The sequence below is a fragment of the Lissotriton helveticus genome, chromosome 9, assembly GCF_964261635.1.
Source record: "Lissotriton helveticus chromosome 9, aLisHel1.1, whole genome shotgun sequence".
Taxonomy (NCBI): domain Eukaryota; kingdom Metazoa; phylum Chordata; class Amphibia; order Caudata; family Salamandridae; genus Lissotriton; species Lissotriton helveticus.
This window is the reverse complement of record NC_136070.1, coordinates 1,093,941,810-1,093,960,877: the sequence shown is the minus strand read 5'-3', so window position 1 is coordinate 1,093,960,877 and position 19,068 is coordinate 1,093,941,810. Positions and strand designations below refer to the sequence as shown.

Genomic DNA, 19,068 nt, shown 5'->3' with positions numbered 1-19,068 from the left:
TACTAGGGTGCGGTGGCAGACAGTGTCGAAAGCCGCGGAGAGGTCCAGGAGGATGAGGGCTGCTGTTTCTCCGTTGTCCATCGATGACTTTGGCCGGGAACGGGAGGAGCGAGATGGGACGGTAGTTCTTGAGGTCGGTGGGGTCTGCTGTGGGTTTCTTGAGAAGAGCGCTGAGTTCGGCGTGCTTCCAGCTCTCAGGGAAGGTGGCGGTGTCGAAGGAGGTGTTGATGATGTCCCGCAGGTGGGGTGCGATGACAGCGTCGGCCTTGTTGAAGACGTGGTGAGGGCAGGGGTCAGTCGGAGATCCGGAATGGATGGAGTTCATTGTGCGGATGGTGTCTTCGGTGCTGATCGGAGTCCAGGTGCGGAGGGTGGTGGTGGGTGGCGTTGTTGCGGTTGTGGCTTGCGTTGGTTGGTTGCTGAAGCTGTTGTGTATGTCCGCGATCTTGTTGTGGAAGTAGGACGCGAGGGAGTTGCAGAGATCTTGCGACGGGGTGATGTCATTGTTTCCGGCGTTGGGGTTGGAGAGCTCTTTCACGATGTTGAAGAGTTCCTTGCAGTTGTGTGCGTTGTTGTCCAGCCGGTCCTTGTATGTATTTTTCTTGGTGGCGCGGATCAGTTGGTGGTGTTTCCGGGTGGCGAGCTTGAGGGTGGTCATGTTGTCCGTCGTTGGTTCCCTTCTCCAGACTTTCTCGAGGGCTCGACAGTTCTTCTTGGAGCTCTTGAGTTCGTCGGTGAACCATGGTGTTTTTCTGCTGCAGGGTCTGCTGGGCGGGGTTCTCAGAGGGGCGAGTTCGTCCGCGCCGTTGTTGATCCACTTCGTGAGGTTGTCGGCGGCCTGGCTGGGGTTCGCTGAGCTGGCGGGGGGGTGCTGGCTCAGGGAAGCGGTGAGCTGGTCGGCTGTGATCTTGTTCCAGCTTCTTCGGGCAACCTGTTGCTGGTGGTGGTGGATCGTCGTTCTTTTGAAGCTGAAGTGGTGAAGAGATTAGAGTGCACTGGAATGTAGTGGCTTAGAGTAGAATGTGCAGAGTAGTACAGCGTAGAGTGCAGTGGAGTAGAATAGACTAGTGCAGAATAGAGTGGTGTAGAGAGCAGTAGCATAGAGAAGAGTGGTGCAGAGTAAAATAGAATGTCGCAGAGTGGCAAATAATGCAGTGGCAAACAGTGCAGTGATGTAGAGCACAGTGGTGTAGAGTGCAGTGGTGCAGAGATAAGTATGGAGGCATAGAGTGCAGTGACGTAGAGTGGTGCAGAGTAGAATACAGTGGTGTAGAGTGCAGGTGCATCGAGTAGAGTGGTATAGAGTACAGTAGAGTGATGTAGAGTTCTGTGACATAGAGTGGTTCAGAGTAGTGTGCAGTGTCTTAGAGTGCAGTGGCATACGTATTCATTATATCATAGTATTTTCTTAATCATTTTGAGGAAATACCATGGTACCTTGTAAACTTTTTAAAAGATAAATAAATCAATGAAACTACCTTTCCATATCTCTGCAGACTTTGGTACACGGCCTCATTTATTCCAAGTGTAATAAGCTGTATTTGATGTTAAAACACAGAACAAAAACAAAGTGTGATTGTAAGAATGTCCGAGTGGTCGTTACAATGAGTCACTGGTCATGCGGGGTATTAGTTTGGAGTGTCTTTATTGAGAACGTTTGGTCTTAGTTTTCCGTTTAGGACAACTCTCTTTCTAGATTTATAGTTCATGAGAAGACAACTATGAATCAAAACAGGTGCTGTGACAGACGCTTTCCGGGGTGTCTGGTCTGCTCGTCGGGTACCGTCTTCCTGGCGTTGGTCTGTTCCCTGTTGGCTCTCCCCGGAAGGAAACAAATAAATAAAAAGGTCGGGATTAGTACTCTGCTCTTCAACAAATGCTACGTGCTACCGTCACCATAGATAGTGGGGACACAAGGGAAGGTAGGGAGTGTGTGGAAGGAGGCCGGCGTGAATCAACTAGTTAACACCCCCACAACCCCCACTGGAAGGCACCCCTTAAGGGCACTTGCCTTGGGCCACGGCCCGTCCACCGGGCCGTGGCGTCCGGACCCGGGCCGTTTTCTCCCTTCCTGGGACCGCCGGGCGTGAGCGCCTTGTACAAACTTGGGGTGTACTCCCACGGGTTCTGGTCCGCACCTCCTCCGGGACTGCTGGGCTCCTCCAGATGCCGCTTCCTGCCGGGTCTGCTGGGCTCCTCCGATCTCTGTTCCTCTCCTGTACTGCTGGGCTCCTCCGGTCGCTGCTCCTCTCCTGAACTGCTGGGCTCCTCCGGGTGCTGCTCCTCTCCTGAACTGCTGGGCTCCTCTGGTCGCTGCTCCTCTCCTGAACTGCTGGGCTTCTCCGGTCGCTGCTCCTCTCCTGAACTGCTGGGCTCCTCCGGTCGCTGCTCCTCTCCTGAACTGCTGGGTTCCTCGTCTTCCTCCGGGCACCATGGAATCGCTTCCTGAAGACGCCGCCGGGTCTCTGTGTGTGCCGTGTTTTTATTGTCCTTCCTCGATTTCCCCGCCTGCATGAAGTAGCGAACAACTAGACCGGCAGCTGCTTCCGGGTGGTCATGGGTGTCTCCGCCCGACAGGCTCCACTTCCGGTCTTCAACCGCGGCGGACTCCCCATCCTTACCACAGATCCTCCCCCATAGGAATGGACTGTGGGGCCATTCGTGTGAAGGGTACCGGGACAGGTAGTCCACACTGATCTGCTTCACACCCGGAACATGGATAGTCTGAAACGAGAAAGGTTGCAGAGCGAGGAACCACCTAAGGATGCGAGCATTGGTGGCTTTGTGTCTGGAGAGCCAGGTTAGGGGGGCGTGGTCGGTGAGGACACGGAACTGTCGGCCCACCAGGTAATACTGTAGCGATTCTACGGCCCATTTTATTGCCAGACATTCTTTTTCGACTGTTGAGTAGTTCACCTCCCGTGGGAGCAACTTTCGACTGATATATATAAGCGGTCTGAGCTCATCTGATTGGTCGGGTTGGAACAGTACGGCTCCTAAGCCATGTCCTGAGGCGTCCGTCTGTAATACAAACGGTTGCCTGAAGTCCGGACACTGTAGCACAGGGGCGGCTGAAACAGCGTGTGTGAGGGTCTGAAAACTGTCTTCTTGGTCTGAGGTCCAGGTGTGGATGTTTGCAGGGCGACCATTGGATAACAGGTCAGTAAGAGGGCTAGAGATGGATGAAAAATTAGGGATAAACCGCCTATAGTATCCTATAAAACCTAAAAAGGAGCGAACCTCCTTTTTCGTGGTTGGCCGGGGAACCGCCTGTATGGCTTCTACTTTGTTGATTTGGGGTTTCAGACACCCCTTGCTAATGGTGTAGCCAAGGTACTGAATCCCATTAGTGCCTAACAGAGACTTTTTTGGGTTGATGGTTATAGCTGCTTTCTGTATCTCTGTGAAGATGGCCTTTAGGTGTTCCAGGTGTTCTTCCCATGTCTGGCTAAACACCACGATATCATCTAGATAAGCTGCTGCATATGACTGATGGGGTTTAAGGAGGCGGTCCATCAACCTCTGAAAAGTTGCTGGTGCCCCATGCAGTCCAAAGGGAAGTGCCCGAAACTGGTACAGGCCTGAAGGGGTGGCAAATGCTGTTTTTTCCCTGGAACAGGGTGCCAGCGGGATTTGCCAATACCCTTTCGTTAAGTCAAGGGTCGACAGAAAACGTGCTTGTCCCAGACGCTCTACCATTTCGTCAATTCGTGGCATGGGATAGGTATCGAATTTCGTGATGTTGTTTACTTGTCTGAAATCAATACAGAAGCGTATGCTTCCGTCTGGTTTTGGCACTAACACCACTGGAGAAAACCAGTTGCTTAGGGACGGTTCTATGATCCCTGCTTGTAACATGTCTGATACTTCCTTTTCTACGGCCCCTCGGCGTGCTTCTGGGATCCTGTATGGTTTCAGTTTTACAATGTCGGGGACTAAGGGTGTGATTTTATGTTGGACCAGGGAGGTTAAACCTGGGTGAGTAGAAAACAAGCCGGGAAAAGACGTTAATAGGGCTTCGACTTGAGTTTTCTGGGGGTCTGTCAGCACTGTCCCTGTAGGGACTGGGTGGGCAGAATGTTCCTGTACTGGGGAAGAGGGAATGTCTATAGGATGGTAGGAACAGGCCAAGAGGGCCGTGTTTGTTACCCCTAAGGGAGCTTGGTCTCTCCACTCTTTTAACAGATTGACATGGTATATCTGTTTTCCTGTATTACGGTGTGGTAGGAACACGCTATAAGTGACTGGAGTCACTCTTTTCTCTATAGTGTATGGACCCTGCCATTTCATCAAGAGTTTGTCCTCCGTGGAGGGAAGCAAAATAAGGACCCGGTCGCCTGGTTGGAACTCCCTGAGTTTGCTGTTGTTATTATAGTATTTCTTTTGGGTTTCTTGTGCCTCTTGCATGTTATCGTGCACTATTACCCAGAGGTCTGTCAAGGACGACCTAAGGTCCATGGTGTATTTTACTAGGGGTTTCCCCTCCCCATCTTCTTGCTCCCACTGTTCTGCTGCCATATCGAGCAGTGTTCTTGGCTTTCTCCCGAACAATAATTCGAAGGGAGAAAACCCTGTAGACCTCTGTTCATGGGTCCGTAGAGCAAAAAGAACCAGAGGTAGCTTTTGATCCCAGTCCCTCCCTGTCTCGGAGACGGCCTTGCGGAGTAGATTCTTGATGGTCTTATTGTATCTCTCCACAAGACCGTCCGTCTGTGGATGATAGACTGAAGTGCGGATTTTATGAATCCCCAAAATGTCACAGATCTGACCCATCATTCGTGAGACGAACGGGGTCCCCTGGTCCGTTAGAATCTCAGAGGGAAAACCAACTCTTGAGAACAGGGTGATCATGGCTTGGTCTACTGCCGGGGTGGTCATACTTGACAAAGGGAAGGCTTCTGGGTATCGGCTAGCGTAGTCAACGATGACCAAGATATAGCGGTGACCTCTAGCGGAAGGAGTCAGGGGTCCAACCAGGTCCATCCCGACCCTCTTAAAAGGGACATCAATAATGGGTAAGGGTTGTAAGGGGGCTTTTGGGACCCCTCCCGGATTTGAATATTGGCATCTCACACAAGCAGCGCAATGTTTGGCTACATCTTTGTACACTCCTGGCCATTAGAACTGTTCTAACAGATATTTGTGGGTGTTCTCCTTCCCATAGTGACCCCCTCCCATTTTGGGGCTAGCAGAAGGACTCTTTCCCGGTAAAGGGAGGGTACGACTAATTGTTTTTTAAGAATGGTCCTACCTGCTCTGGTGTCTGCTCGTGGACGTGTTCCCAGGCATGTGTGAGGGACTCGTCCTCTCGCTGGGTGGTTCTGAAACTGCAGTAGCTCGTCCCGTTGTTGTTGTTGCAAGGGAAAGAGGGAGAGCGGTACAAGATGTCTGAGAAAAGAGGAAGTCATTTTTTTTCTTACGCCTTTCCCTTCTGCTTTTCCTGGCTCTAGGGGTTGGGTGTTCTAGGTCTGTCGAGGAAAAAGGGACTCTGTGTGTGCCGTGTTTTTATTGTCCTTCCTCAATTTCCCCGCCTGCATGAAGTCGCGAACAACTAGACCGGCAGCTGCTTCCGGGCGGTCATGGGTGTCTCCGCCCGACAGGCTCCACTTCCGGTCTTCAACCGCAGCGGACTCCCCGTCCTTATCACCGTGGTCTAAACAATATGGCTGCCTTTTTATTTTGCAAGAGCTTTCATTAATCAATAATATTGTGTTTTGTCATTGCCATGTACTGCGGTATACCGCACAGGTACTGCTGTATACCGCAGCCTAATATAGCCCTATGTCCCTACTTACTAAAAAACAACTGAACACATTCAGATCAAATAACAAAAAAGACCCTTTCCACACCATAATCTATATTCCTGCCAAATCTCATGTAAATCCGTTCAGCTAATTTGTTGCTATGCCTGTCTGCATTGGTGAAAAATGTGTTTTGGGACCTCCTTTTTGATTTTGCATTCCCTTAAATAATCACAATGAAACTTTTCATCCTCAGCCAATGTAGAAAATAAAAATATATCTGCAAAGTTTCATGGATAGTCATTATACGGTGACAAGGTTATCAGCAAGCAAAATTTGGAGGAATTCATATCTGAGGGAATCTTAAGATCTGTTAAGTCTGATACATGTTGATTTAAGCAACAGTCAACCATAGAAACACATTTTATAACTTTGTTTTCAGTCACATTCCTGCCCACATTGCCAGACGCTGTAAAGATAGTACTCACAAAATTCCTTCGTGAAATGCAAAAAATCGTAAAGGGGCATATCTACAAGTGAATGCTGAAGCAAAAATTGCTAACGCACGCTCCTCCATTCTGTAAAAGCAGGGATGCACTGTATTTACAATGATACGATACATCCTCGCGTTTTCCCGAACACTGGCACTAAACTCAGCAGCCTAGCACCAATACAGGCTCCCTTGCACCATAGTGCAAGGGGCCTGCTTTGGGGGAATGATTGTTTATGTGCAGGAAGATGCCCTTTCCTGCACATAAACAATCACTAACTGTGATTTGAAATTCCTATGTGTGCTGCACCAATCAGCACACATAGAAACAGCAAAAACGAGGAGAAATTAAACTTTTCACCACATTCCGTATTGCTGAGACCAGGTTTTCCCTGGTCTTAATTTTGGCGCTGCCTCATATTTACAACCCTAAAAACCCTAACCACCCCTGCAGACCACCCACCCTTAAGCCCTAAAAGCCCATTACCACCCCTACATTCCATCCACCTACGAACCTAAAAACTCCTCACCCCTCCAAACTCCACCTATGCCTGATTCCTAAAAAACTCTCACCACCCCAAAGCTCCACACATCTCTGAGCCTTAAAAACCCCTCATTGGCCCTAAACATCATCCATCCCTGAATGCAAAAACCCCTCTCTACCTAACCTTCTTTGTCTTAAAATGCTTGTTCCTTTAAAATGCTTCCTTTACTTTTCAATATATTTGTTTTTCTCTAAAATTGTATTTTCTTATAATTGTTTTCCCATGATTTTGTTTCTTCCAATGTGGTTTCTCAGTTTTAATTTTTCTCTAATAATTCATATACATCAATTGGCAACATACCCTTTATTTGTTTTATTAGTTTTTTAATAGAGTGAACATGAACCTTGAAGGTACCAGAGCGCTTTACTGATTGACAGCAAACAGAAAAGTAAAAACAGTAATATTAAATCCACTACAAATTCAGTAACAACCAAATAACATAGATCCGTCACTAATACAACATAATGTCATCGTTCATACCACTGCAAGTACCAGGAAGTGTTGAGAAACAGGAGGGTAAAGTATGTACTGTTAGGAAGAGCACTCTAGGTAGCCAGAGATAAGTAGTCAATCTTGGGATCTTGGGAAGAAACTTGTTCAAAGGAGTTCTTTGACTTCTTTCTTGAAGGACACGATTGTGGGATTCATTTTGATTTCAGGAGGTAATGAGTTTTAGACTCTTGGGGCCATCCCAGAGAAGGCATGGTTGTAGGTTTTCTTCTTGTGGAACCTCTGAGGTTTCAGAAGAAAGGCGTTGGAGCTTCTGTGTAATCTGGAACCGCCAGAGAGTTCGAGATTCTGGACCAGATAACTAGGGGTATTGTGGTGGACGGCTTTATGCGTAATGCAGACAATTTTTAGCTCGATTCTCGCTTCATAAGGGAGCCAGTTTGAGGGATTTGAGATCCAGGGTGATGTGTTCGTACCTTTTTGAGCCAGTGATGAGTCTAGCGGCAGAGTTGAGCGAGGCCCTTAGAGAAGCCAGTTTGGAGCTGGGTGGTCCAGATAGGATTATAGCATAGTCCAACCTGGAAATCACTAGTGCTTGAACTGCAGGCTTGAAGTCGTTGGGGAGAGGAAAGGTTTTAATTTTCTTAAAATACTAATTTCGTGATTTGCTGCTTTGGTGGCAGTACTGATGTGCTTCTGCGTGTTGAGATTCTTGTCAAGAGTTACACCCAGTAATTTTGCAGAGTCCAAAAGTTCTAGGAGGTTTATCTGCTTGACCGTATCAAATGCCGATGATAGTTTAAAGCTTGGTTCTGATCCAGCATTTTTAGTGCATCATCCACAATGTGTGTCATAGCAGATTCCGTGCTGTGTGCAACACGGAAGCCAGATTGAAATTGGTCTAATAGTTGGAATTAATCGATGGGGTTACAGAGTTGTATGTGAACACATTTTTCCAGGGGTTTTGCCAGGGTAGGGATATTGGAAATAGGTCGGAACTTGTTAAGGTCAGTTTGGTCCACTTTTGTTTTTTCAGGATGGGGGTAACTTGACCGGACTGTAGGCAGTTAGGGATGGAGCCTTGAAGGAGAAGGTATTAACAACTATTAATTACATTGCCATTCTCGTGGCACAGATTCACCCTCTTAACGCATCCTTCAACTCAAACACAACCGTCAGTCCAACACCTCTAGGTAACCAAATGAACCACAATCATCTCAGAACCAATGCATGACCCATTGACACTGTATCGCTCTTAGCCACCATGCATATATTTCTCTCTGACATATCGCACACCTATCCTATTGTCATGCATGCGTGCATCAAGCACTGGTGTAATTACCTGCGTGCATTAAAACCTGCATGACAACAAATCACACAACCACCATAACGCTTATCACTTAAACTCAATAGACATGGCATTCAGAAGTTTACACCTTGCTAAATTCCAAAGACATGCTGCAGTATGAGTTCCCAATAATCCAGACAGCCATAGGGCCAGGAGGCTATGTCAGTGGAAGATGCACATTACACAAATATCAATACCATAGCATAACAAAATAAACCAAATGTACCGTTATGAAACTGCATTGCCATTATTCACTTATATCATGATTTCATTTATTATAGTGTTTCGTTGCCCTTGCTCCTTGCAAAGGGGCGCAAGCGTGACAAAACTCTTGTTAGATTTATCAAACAACGCAAGGTCACCTAGTGTGGCTTGCATGGATTGATAAATCCAGAGTAACGCAACGCAGTGCAAATAGCTGTGTTGCATTACCATGCCTCAGGGAGGCATTCTGCAGCACACATAGAAAGTAGTAAATGCCTCTGACATTTTTTGTTGTGAAGGAAGGTGTTCCTTCCTACACAAAAACAATCCTGCTTACAACGCAGGCACACGCTGCTCGGGCACTTGGCAGCACATTGTGCACCAGCACAAGGAAAAGACAGGAATTTGTTAAGGCTTTGGTCTCTTTATAGCCACAATAGATTATGCTAATATTATTGTGCGGTCTGCAGTCTTTCTCCTGCATGTACGTCTCGGTAACGACGCCAACCATCCTGTGATTCTGGGCAAATCACTTATTACAGCCTGATTCATCAAGCTTAATTGCGCTCGCAAAGGGCCAGATTCTGAGAATCTGGCCCTTTGCGAGTGCAATTTTTGCATTTGGGATTCATCATCCCAAATGCAAAATTCGCTATTAAAGAATTCGCATATTTGCGAGGAATTGCATTTAAGGAATCTCTATTTGAGATTCCTTAAATGCAATTCATGAACCTTTTTAAAATACCGAAATCGCAATTTTGGGCCGCTATTTACCGCGAGGTCAAACCTCGTGGTAAATAGCGAAAACTTAGAAAAATGCATTTAAATGCATTTTTCTAAGTTGCATGTTACACACACACATGTCCTTTGGACATGTGTGTGCGCAACACCAATGTAGATTACATTTCAGGGGTGCTACAGGGTGTCCTTTGGACACCCCTGGCACCCTTGAAATCGCTATCTTATTTGCGATTAGCAAATTGCTATTCGCAAATAAGGAATAACTCCCCATTCATTCCTATGAGCCTTTAGGCCCATAGGAATGAATGGGGACTTATTCCTTATTTGCGATTAGCAATTTGCTAATCGCAAATAAGGAATGTGTAGGAATCGCATTTCTTAATGCAATTCCTACATGAATCCCGTTTTGCAAGTCCTTAATAACGATTCCTTATGAATCGCTATTAGGGGCTCGCAAAACGGGAGAATGATGAATCAGGCTGTTAATCTCCCCGCGCCTAACAAAAATGAATGTGTGTCCTCATGTAACGTAACTGTGCTATGTAAAGCGCTCTGAAACCCAATTCAGTTCGGGTCAAGTTCGCGCTATATAAAACTCTGCAAAAAAAATATAAAATAAACAGTGGATCCGCAAATAGTGTTTCTAGAAAATGAATCCTATGTTCCTTGTCTCACCGAGGTGTGTTTTAAGGAGCTGAAAAACTGCAGCGCAGCAAAGTGGGAAACTGCTTTTCAATACTGACTTTTAAGAGACTGGGCCAAAGCTGATGGTTGGGAAGCGAGGATTGAGGGGACATAGCAGTGTAAAAATAAGTTAATGTTCAATGTATGGAAATAACTGAGAATTTGTATCCCGACGTGGTCAGTTTTGTATCTAACATTGCTACATTTCACAGACCTAACATCTCCATTTTTTTCAGTGGTAAAAATGATTTAAAATGTAATGACCTGTGGGGAACAGAGACCAGAGCAACAAGTGAATCTGGTACAATGTAAAGTTATAAATGGTAATGTGAATGACACATTTTTTCAGAAATGATCATAGCTATGAATTCTCCAGATTATTGGCGGAATTCCTGAACTACATAGGACAGGCCACAAATAAATCGCTGGAGGAAGTGTTAAATCCTTCGTAGAATTCACCAGTGCCATTCCCTGCACTATGGACAAAGTTTAGTGCCTGAACTTCCACTGTTGGGATTTGCTCCGAATGTATTTCTACCTCCAGAAATTGTACGATTCTCCATTGCCATCTACTTCTAATGCGTTTAAGACTTTTCCAACATCTTGATTTACTGACTTTGACCATATACCCCTTGTGTTTACATTCCAGCAATGAACATTCTATGGAAGTTCAAGATGTGTGCAACATTTTTTAAAGCTGAGGCCAAAAATGAGACACTCTTTCAGCCATGTTTAATAATAATGTAACGATCTTGTCCATGATTTAATGGTGCTAATATGGATTCTGCTGACTTTGTGACCACCGTATTTGGTGAACCAGATGGCATATATGCCAGCAGAAGAGACTCCTATAGCTCTGATGTTGACTTACCAACCTCTGCCAGGCAGAGTGGCAGAACAGGAACCCAATCTATGGTGACTGGTTGCCACCATGTCTTCAAAGTTAACTTTAAGAGGCACTTACAAGGAGAGAGTAGCAGACTTTGATAGATATCAGGCACGGCCTGTGCAGGTAAGAGCGGTGGGCCCGGCTGGGGAGATATCGGCAGATCATGACGAGGGAAAATTAAATAAATAATTTGCTTTCACAAGTCATCTTCTGTCAAAATTCCCCTCCCCCCCAGCCAGCCCCACCGCCCACCGCTCTTACCTGCACAGCCAGGGCTGGTTGCACTGCATCCAGAAGTGCCCCCAAATAGGGTAGATCTCGCTATGCGGTTATGCAGCAAGCAGCTCTATGGCAGTCTGCTGCCAATGGTTGGCCGCTTACTCTTCTTCCATGAATTGGTAATTCTTTTCCAAAATGCCAATGAATAATTTGGTCAAAGAATAAAAAGTTCCTCTGAGAAAGTCTCTCCCTTCCCAGTTTGAACAAGTAGAAGGCTTTGAAAGGATCAACATGGATTTGTGAGCAAATGTTGGTCATGCGACTCAGGCGCAAAAGAAACCGCATTCATCCCATTGAAACCGGTTCCTTTTTAAGATGCCCAGCAGATAGCAACAGTGAACATCATAAGACACAATATAAATTTACTCACAGAGGAAAATAGGGTAAACACCCAAACCAGATCTTTCAAATCACACTTTGATGAACAGCTCACTGTTACAAATCTGTCACACAGCTATCAGTTGTAAGATCAAAGATGGATAGTTCAATGAAATGCCACATATGAGTTATACCACAAACTGCAAAAAAAAACTTAGTACCCCAAAATTGTTGCACTACTTTTGAAATTTCTGGGAGACATTGAGAAATGTTTCGATGTTACAAGGGATGATGAGCACAGGGCATTTAATATTTTTTCTGCAGAAGAATGTTCCTGAAATTTTTGCCTTGGTCCCAAATTAGGGGCCCATTAGGATGGTGGGTGGATTGCCCCCGCCAGGCTGGCAGTAGCCACCGCCAGCCTGGCAGGGGAAATCTGCCCGCCATCCACACCTAAATTCTCCCCCCCCGCCATATTAGGATGGCGGGGGGGACCGCGGCGGATGGAAAGACCATCCGCCACTTTTCCGCCCCGGTCGCAAGGCGACCGGGGCGGAAAACGTTTAATATGGTGGCGGTGTCTATCAGACACCGCCAGCCATATTATGATGGGCTTAAACAGATGCCTGCGGTCTTCACTTCGGGGGCCCCCTGCGGGCCCCCATGGTGAAAGGGGGGTGCACATGGGGGTACCCCCCTGCATTTGCATACACAATGCGGCAGGCACCACGCGGTGCCTGCCGCTTTGTGTATGCAAATGCATACATGCATTTTTAGCATTGTGGCCGCCCGCCACAATGTTAAAAATGCATGATGCGCCCGCCACTGTGGCAGGCGCATCCTAATATGCAGTGCGGGACCGCCGCTCAGCTCGCGGGCGGTCCTGTTTTCCGCAAGGGTGGCGGGCGGGCAAAGTCCGCCCGCCATCCTAATGAGGGCCATAGTTTTGAGCCACATCCTATATGTATAGGAGAAAGACATTTGTCATATTAGTTTCAAGATGGATCTAATAAGGAATTGTATTACTTATAGGTATATCAGTAGAAAGCTGTCACTGAAGGAATATCGAATCAAAGCCCAGACAATATTGAAAAATATCTTAAACTAGTCAACAAAGTATGGAAATAGTTTTTAAACACCTTGTGAACCAATTATAACTTTAATGTTTAAACACTGTGATAGGATTTGAAGGATGTAGTTTGTTGTAGGTTTAAGATATGTTTTGTAGAGCTTGACATTTTTTTAAACTTATTTCAGGATTGTTATTCATGGTGAATCTCTTCTCAGTGCCATTGTGCCCAACTCAGCAGCAGTCTTCAATTTTAGGGAAGCCTTTGGACTGTCTGAAGAGCAGGTGAGCTTGACATCATTCCCGAAATCTTTTTTTTAATCTTCAACTTCTTGTATCTTAACATCAGTGCTCCCCATGGAAAGTCAGGGTCCAATGGAAATAAAACATCTGTGTTTGCACGCCAAATGGAGTAACAGCCAATCCAGTGAAAGGATTGTCCGTGATACCATAGATTGTAGTTTATCTTGAAGGAGAAACCCACTGTAATCATCACCTGTGGGATGATAACATATGATTCAAATACGGCCAAGGATCATGGACGACAAATCACCAAGGGGCATATTATCAAGAACTGCGTTAAACATTATCGCCAGTTTAGCGGCAGACAACTGCCGCTAAAGCGGCGATAATGGGCTTGATAATATGCCCTTGAGAATTCCAATAGAAGTCCATGTTCTGGTGTGAACATGGGCTTCTATTGGAATTCTCCAAGGTATATTATCAAGCCCATTATCGCCTCTTTAGCGGCAGTTTTCTGCCGCTAAACCGGCGATAATTCTAATGCTGTTCTTGATAATATGCCCCCAAATCTCCTGATGTAGTACGTAGAAGTGACTTTATTCAGTTCCAGATTACCAAATAGGCAAAGTAGGCACCTGCATATGGGCCCCACTCCTTTTGGGACCTGCAACAATGGATCAAAATAATGTTGATTTGATCTTGAAAGAAAAATACAATCAAGCTTTCTTAAATAATTTAATTTAAGAAAGCTTATTTGTAATTTTCTTTCAAGATCAAATCAATATAATTTTGATCCGTTGTCACTGGATCTCTAAAAGGAGTGTTTAGTTTGGTGTAATAAAATTGATTTATAAAAAATATTGGTTGGTAATATTAAAAACAAATTAGGAGATCATTTACAAGGGGGCCCCCAAAATTTCAACTGCCTAAGGGCCTCCACAGGGTTTACTCCTCCACTTACTTTGTGCAGCCAGCTCATGAAATCAAAGGGCTAATCTATGGTCACACCGGTAGCCTATCAAAGCATTCTATTTGTGGCTAAGGGAAGAGAAAGAAGTGAAAACTACAAAACCTAAAAAAGTGTCTCTAGAACCCAGTTTACTTTTCCTTCCTGTTGATTCCTTGAGAACCCTGGGTGCCATGGGTACGAAAGAGTGAGTCAGGGATAGAAGCTGTTCCCCATGGCTACCCTTGAGCAATGGCTGTGAATATGATAAAGGGTAAAAGCTCAGTAGTCTCACTGGATGTCTGACACCCGTTATATCCAGCCTGTTTCAATCACACAATCCCACGAGGATCACAGAGGTGGATGGTTGCTTTGTTGTGTATGTGAATATCAGGGACAAAAATATTGTGCTACAAAAATAGTGTATAAACTTTAAATCAAAGAGGGGACAGAAGAGCTAGTTATTTAAAGAGGTCCTACTCCTGTGCTCCTTCAAGTACACATCTAAATCACAGAAAAGGGTCCGTTCCTCAAATGAGCAGATGCACTTCAGGTTGCTATCTGACTAGTGTTCAAGTCGCTGGGAGATCTCAATTTCAGACCGTGTGGTAGGGTCCCTCCCCTACATCTATGAAGTAACACCCCTCCTCAATTAAGGTAAGATCTGCTATGCGATATGCTATGCGATATGCTATGCGCCACTCCCCCAAGCCTTGGGGCAGGGGAGTGGATTTTTGTCTGTTCTTTGTAGGCGATCCCAACTATGGGATCACATTACATGCGCACCCTGTTTTTAAACCTTCAATTTGTGTCTGATTAACCTATACATTCCAGACAGTAATATATTATCTGTGTATCTGGGTCAGGTATGTCAACCTGTCCTAGGACCTTTACCTCTCCCACAAATGTGGGGGTGAGGCTGTTTAATGTGCCTTTGTACAGCATTGACAGTATTTTTTCCAAAATAGTTTCATGTTGCGATTTTTCATCCACCTTTTGTCTCCCTCATTTTAGGTGGAGACGCACCTCTGGTTCCTTATATGGGATCAGACATACACCATTTGGACATCCCCACTTTACGGGGTGTCCCCCTGCGGTCCTCATCCTCTGGGGACCCCATCAGTTCATTTTTGGTCCTGAAAAAGTGCCGCTAGACTTTTGAGCTCTGAAGGCACGAAACATGTTGACCACACACACATAACAGCTACCCTGGTACCTTAAGACCTCATGGTAGCCCCACTGTTTTTACTTCGTCCTGGTCCCATTTTTTTTAATTGAAACATTCATGGGTCCAGTGCCTATTTTAAGTCACCTAGTCACTTTGCACACACCATTGATCACTTATTTTTAACCCACATATACCCTTCACATACGGCGTCCTCAGATCAAAAGACCTCCGACAAAGAAGCCACCAGGCCCGTCAGATATTGCTGCGCCGGTCTAACGAGGAGCGCCCTATGATGAAGCATGACACCCTAACAGGTGTTTGAGGGCATTACGATCTGAAATTGAGATCTCCCAGCGACTTATACACTAGTCAGATAGCAACCTGAAGTGCATCTGCTCATTAGAGGAACGGACTTCTTTCTGTGATTTAGACAAAATTAGTGTAGTCAGAATTATGGCTGCAAAAATATCGCGAAGGCAAGTATGTATAGGTAAGTCGAGTTTAACTTTTATTAAATCTACATCTTCATAACTTGAAGATGCATTTATCACCAAGGAACATATATGTGGAGTTCAGAATACTACATTATTTTTTTTCTACATATCCTCACCCTCACACAATTTTGATAGTTAATATTTTGGCGACAGTAGTTTTACAGTAAGATATTTAGAACTAGATAATCTGGTAGTATACAGCCAGCTTTGGCTGGTGATACAACATTAGAATGAACTGTAGAAGAAAGGAATGAGGAGAAAGCCAGTACTGAGGGAGGTTCTAATGAAAAGCAACTGGCAATATACACAATTTTTAGTATATTTTTCAGTCAGTATGTGTTATCACAAGACATGCTTCAGTAATGGCACATTAAAGAGGTCTTCAGGTTAGGCATTCCAAACTGTTAGAGATGGCTCATTATGAAGGAGCTGTCAAAACCCATACATCCTCTTTCCCAGTGTTTCTTATTTCTCTCAGGGACAGTAGGTATATATAGTTAGGATTTTTTCTCTATGGGTTTTTTGAAAATTCTATGTCTAATAACTTTGGCGTTTGTGGACGGAATTGGCTGAAATTTTCAGGAAAATGGCACATTTTGTTTCTGAGCAGCCCTTGAAAATTTGGGGGGGGGTTCGTCCAGTGGGGGCCGAGAAAAAAGGGGGGTCCCAAAACGTGTTTTTAACATTGAGTTTTCCATAGGGCGGTTGGCCTCACTTTTAGCCCGAACGGCTGAATGGATTTGCACGAAACTTGGCAAAATTGTAGGGACTGGTAGCCCGATGTGCCTTTTGTAGGTCTCCATATATGTGCTCCAGTGGATTTTGAGAAATTAACGTTTAAAAAAAGATATATATCTGTAACAGCGGACCGGGCAGCGGCCCAGGACGCGTACTTTTCGCGCAACGGAGCTTTGTGAAGCGAAGCTGATTGGTTCTCTGGCGTCTGTCAACATTCCAAACAGTCCGTAGCGGCCGCCATCTTGTCTCTCGGTAGGATCGAGAGACAAGAGGAGGCCAAAGCGAAGGGGCAAATGACCATAAGGGGGAATAGTAGATCCTCGCTGACCCCCTAGGTTTGATGTGGAGGTTTTAAAAGGGCCCCGCGGGGCAAAAAAAAAAATAATAATAATAATCGAACGGCTGAATGGATTTGCACGAAACTTGGCAAAATTGTAGGGACTGGTAGCCCGATGTGCCTTTGCTAGGTCTCAATATATGTGCTCCAGTGGATTTTGAGAAATTAACGTTCAAAAAAAGATATATATCTGTAACAGCGCTCCGCCTCGCGTAACGGAGGTTTGCGAAGCGGATTGGTCATTCTGTCACTGGGCTATAGTTGGGCTACATCTGGCTGATATTTGGGCTACATTTGTTTTTTTGTGTGTCTGGCGGCCATCTTTGGGCTACATTGGGCTACATTGGGCTTCATTGGGCTACATTGGGCTACATTTGGGCTCCAACATATATATAGGCCAATGTAGCCCAATATATATTTTTCAAAGTTAATTTTCGTAAAAACCACTGGAGCATATATCTTGAGACATAGCAAAGGCACATCGGGCTACCAGTCCCTACAATTTTGCCAAGTTTCGTGCAAATCCATTCAGCCGTTCGAGCTAAAAGTGAGTCCAACCGCCCTATGGAAATGAAGGAAATGAATGGGTAATTTGTAATTAGCAAATAGCTAATCGCAAACTAGGAATGGTAAAGAATCGCTATTTATTCCTTAAAGTTCGCTATTTAGGAAATGCAAAAAACTTTGATGATACATATGGCGGTTCATCTCTAACAAGATAAGAAGCATAGGGATACATTTATGATGACTGGCGCATCACCAGGGATGTGTTAGTCATTCTGTGCCGCTGTTCCGTCACCTATGGTGTGCTGCATTTACAATGCGGCGCATCATGGGGCAAAAACAGCACAGATGCGTGATGTATCTGTGTCGTAAAGGTGGCGCATTGCTGGAGTTGTATCGCAAGTGTGATGAAGCTCCAGCAAGGGTCGGGGGTGCCCCTGTCGCAGGGTTTCTGTTCTCACACAGAACTGTGGACAGAGGATTGGAACCTCGGCGAATTAGGGTGTCCCAAAACTCACGTTAGTAATCAAAAACTCCTTAGCAAGCTAGGTACAGTGTCACATTGGATATAACAAACTCTCAATGTTTAGACAATCCAGAATATGAACTTATAGTACCTCAGGATACGTGGAACTCATGAACAGTCGGTCGTTATATATTTCTTAGAAACCAGAACATGGAGTTAAGAAGAACACATGTGTATTTGAAATGTTTATTTACTAATGCCGTCTTCTGAGGCGTAGTATCTTAGATTATACAAGTACACATATTATCAGTAGCAAAATTACCAGCATAGTCAGTAGTACATAAAAAGCGAATGGTGACAGTATGTTAACATGCTGTAAATGAATAAGAGTTAGCAACACTTATAAGCAGCCGCGGGCCGTGGAGGGAGTTACGGTGAGGCAGGGAGGCGGGGAGGGGGAGAAGCAGGGTGGAGAATACAAGTACACATATTATCAGTAGCAAAATTACCAGCATAGTTACTAGTACATAAAAAGCGAATGGTGACAGTATGTTAACATGCTGTAAATGAATAAGAGTTAGCAACACTTATAAGCAGCCGCGGGCCGTGGAGGGAGTTACGGTGGGGCAGGGAGGCGGGGAGGGGGAGGGGCAAGGTAGAGAGGGCTCCACCCTGCTTCTCCCCCTCCCCGCCTCCCTGCCTCACCGTAACTCCCTCCACGGCCCGCGGCTGCTTATATCTCACCCTCCCTAATACACATATTATATTATTTGCTAAGAAGGTCTCTTTGTGTTGGTTTAGGGCGTGCCCATACTTTAGTGTCTTAGATTTGAAGGAATCACATCAGCATACACCAGCTCTCTCTTCATGTGAACCGCATCAACTGTTGTGTATGTGTGTTCGGCAAAGCAATATAAAACCCGCCTCATGCCCAGAATTGGCAGAAGTTGCACTTATGTTATGAGTATGAAGTCGTGGAGATCAGACCTCATAACAATTCTGTATCGTGTTGTTCTTGAAACTTTAGCACTCGCTGTACAGATATAGTTTAACAAGCAAAGCAGATAGTAGAGCAATAACATATTATTCTCATGTAAACCACGATGAACTACTAGGTGGAAAGCTAAAGCAACAACTAAGTGTCGTGTGCAGAAGTTGCAAAAAAGGAAAAATGGCGTTTAAACCGGTAATGAGCCCATGCTAACTTAACACGGTGTAAAGATATCCAGGACCTAGATGACACCTCCCCATGATCCGGAAACGAACTGAATAAGATAATAGAAGTGCCATCTCATGAGAGTAGATTGCAAGTTTATATGTGGACGGTCCGCAAGGTAAAGCATTAAAAACTAGGAAAATTTAATGCTAAAGAAAAATAAAACAGCCAAGTACTTTATCGAGTCTTAAGCCAATA

General features: G+C 45.2%; 1 protein-coding gene across 1 annotated transcript in view; it reads left to right on the top strand.

The window, feature by feature from the left end:
- The window catches only part of DNASE1L3 (deoxyribonuclease 1L3), a 141,371-nt gene that overhangs the window by 100,801 nt on the left and 21,502 nt on the right, over window positions 1-19,068 (top strand). Inside the window, exon 7 of the mRNA XM_078661491.1 lies at window positions 12,947-13,043. Coding sequence (XP_078517617.1) covers window positions 12,947-13,043 — 97 coding nt within the window. The remainder of the gene's footprint in view (window positions 1-12,946; window positions 13,044-19,068) is intronic.